Source organism: Myotis brandtii, unplaced genomic scaffold (genome assembly GCF_000412655.1).
Source record: "Myotis brandtii unplaced genomic scaffold, ASM41265v1 scaffold74, whole genome shotgun sequence".
In the NCBI taxonomy this organism is placed as follows: Eukaryota; Metazoa; Chordata; class Mammalia; order Chiroptera; family Vespertilionidae; genus Myotis; species Myotis brandtii.
This window is the reverse complement of record NW_005370944.1, coordinates 1,974,687-1,977,436: the sequence shown is the minus strand read 5'-3', so window position 1 is coordinate 1,977,436 and position 2,750 is coordinate 1,974,687. Positions and strand designations below refer to the sequence as shown.

General features: G+C 52.7%; 1 protein-coding gene across 1 annotated transcript; it reads right to left on the bottom strand.

Annotated features, from left to right (window-relative positions):
- Positions 1-283: 283 nt before the first annotated feature.
- Positions 284-616, bottom strand: LOC102245681 (NADH dehydrogenase [ubiquinone] 1 alpha subcomplex subunit 3). Its single transcript, XM_005882802.2, has one exon. The coding sequence runs from the start codon at positions 610-612 to the stop codon at positions 358-360; it is 255 nt and encodes an 84-aa protein (XP_005882864.1). The 5' UTR covers positions 613-616; the 3' UTR covers positions 284-357.
- Positions 617-2,750: the final 2,134 nt, after the last annotated feature.

Genomic DNA, 2,750 nt, shown 5'->3' with positions numbered 1-2,750 from the left:
GCTGGGCCTATGCCCAGCTGCTGCAAGTGTCAGCTGCTAATGGCACACAGTACCCACTTCTTTAGAATTGCCTTTGGCAAATGGAATTCACCTCTGCTGGGAGGCTCCACCCTCCCTGCTGCTCAGGCATCCAGTAGATAGGTGCTGAGTGGTATAAGCAAAAGGCTGCTCTGTTGCACCTGTCCCTACCCCTGCCCCTTGCCACAGGGTGAGGCTGCCTCTGTGCTGTGGTTCCAGAGTATGCAGCCAGATGCCAGTTCTTACTTAAGTCTTTCTTTTTTTTTTTCGGTTTTCACATTTTATTGGGGGCCACAGGGGAGGGGACCTCCTCCCTGTCACGGGTGGGGGGGGCGGAGTTCACAGTTTCTTCAGCCACTCCAGGCTTTGGCCCTGGGGGTCCTGGGGGTGGCTGGGCATGTCAGGCATGTTCCCATCATCTCGGACGGGCACTGGGTAGTTGTAGGGTGTGACCTTGTTGATCATGACAGCGTACTTGGTGAAGGGGCTGACGAAGGGCAGAAGCAAAGAGAGGCTCCCGATGGCCCAGGACGCGACCAGCACCGGCTCCTTGGCCCAGGCATCCCTGATGAAGGTGGCGAGTCTCCTGGCCATCTTCAAGTCTTTCTTATATTGTGTCCTTCTCCCTCCCTCCCTTTCTCCTTTGAGGATTGCTCAACAAATCCCATGCACCTCAATCTCTGTCTTGGACTCAGCTCTGGGGAATCCAAATTACAACAGTACTTTATTACATTAAACTATTGTCTAGCTCTTATGGTGTATAGATAATGTTCTAAGTCCTTTATAAAAAAATTTCATTTTATCCTCATAGCAACCCTGTGAGGTAGGCATTGTTGGCATCCCTATTTTGATATAAGAAAACTGAGACACAGAGCGGTTGAGAGATTTGCCCAAGATCAACATAGATAGTAAGTGCAGAACAGGAACATGACCTCAGTCAACCTGGTTGCAGACTCTGTAACCTTAACCATCATACTGCCTAACATGTAACCACTAACCCCAGCAACTGCCCTAGAGGCATGGGCAACCAGAAGGATGAGGGGTACCTTTTCCCGAGGTCTCTGTCAGGGGGATTGAGGCACAGGAAGTTGGGAAACCCTGCAGCTCTGGCCCCATGATGTCAGAGCACACTCTCCCCAACCACTCCAGGGATGTTACTAAGACTGATAACATGACTCAGTGGAGCCAGTGCTAGTGTGGAAGTCAGATCACCCAGACTCTAGAGCCACCTTCGGGACTTGGGACGAATAATTTTCACCAGCGGGCCTCTATTTCATGAAGAGCCCTAGCTCTGAGTTTTTGCCTTTAGGAAGTGGAAACTTGGTGCTTCTCTGGGGATCCCTCATCAGAGGGTGAGCCCAGATGTCTGTCCATGAAAAGCAGGGAAGATACATTCCAGGACCTGCAGGCATCAATGGCTTTGTCCCCAAGGGATTGGAGGAAGGGTCATGGGGCCACAGAAGAACCTGGGTTGCAATGACCACTCAATGTCCATTTATGGAACACTCATCTGCCAAGCATTTGTCAGGTGCCAGTATTATGCTGGGACTCTGCGCTTGTAAATCTGCAGGGGTACAATGGCGACAACTTCACAGCAATTGTCATCAACTCACTGACCCTTGCCCTATGTAAAGACCCGCCCCCCCCCAACACACACAGTGATGTTTGGAGTTTCCACGGGGTGCCTCCATTGTTCTGGGGCCCAAACCCTCTCAGCGATGCCCACTGCCTATAGAGCCACAGGAGAAGACTCCACTGCTGACTCCATGGCCAATGCCTTTAATGAGAAGTCCACAGCTGGCTGTGCTCCCAAAGATGCCAGTCCACAAGGGACCACGAAGCCTGCTGTTCTCTTCGACGCTCCTCAAAGGAAAAGAAGAGACCCCGTTCATTTCCTGAGGCAGGCCGGGAGTTGGGTGAAGACAGTGAGAGAGGGTGAATAGGAGTGGTGCAAATATTCTTTCCTTCTCCCCTGCCCTCCCCACCCCTATCCTGCTTCCTCCTCCTTTTGACTTAACAAGCCATATCCAGGGTGGCCACCTCTCCACAGGCCAGGGAGGCAGGGAGGGGACAGGAAAAGATCCCGTCTGCCATCACGCTCTCTGTGCGTCCCAATCCCCTTCCACTTCCCCCCCAAACCAGCCCTCACTATTCCCCGTGGCAACAGCTGCTGCCAGATCAAAGCATCTGCGAGAGCTCAGGACCAAGGCCTGTGGAGGGTGCCAGAGCCAGTGTGGCCGTCACTGTAACAGATCCCAATCCCCCGCTGGCAAGAGCTGCAAAGTCCAGCTGGCAAGGGCTGTGAGTAAAAACGCTGCCTTTGTGGAGAAGGACACCAACGTTACTCTTGGAGCCAGGGCGACAGGTGGCATGCTGTGGCTGTTAGAGGCAGCCCTGGAAGACCCTCCTGGTTGTGCTCCAGCTTCTTTTCTCACCCTCTTCACTCTCCACAAGCACAGCTCTGACCATGCCCCTCTCCTGTTCAATAACCATAAAAGATTTTATAAAGCCCACTGGATGAGCTGCCATGCTCTGGCTCTAAACCACCTTTACTCATATCACAGGTTCCAGTTAAACCTAAACTTGCCTAAACTTGCCCTTTGCTGCCAAGCCTCAGAACATTGGCACATGGCATGTCCTCTGCGTTGAGTGCTCCACCGTCCTCTTTCCCACTGTGGAGAACCCGGGCCAACAGGCCTGATACTAAGTCAGCCAATATTATCCCCTCCCCT

Bases quoted from the DNA above. Each gene is read 5' to 3' on its own strand.
- LOC102245681 (XM_005882802.2), bottom strand. From the start codon at position 612: ATGGCCAGGAGACTCGCCACCTTCATCAGGGATGCCTGGGCCAAGGAG.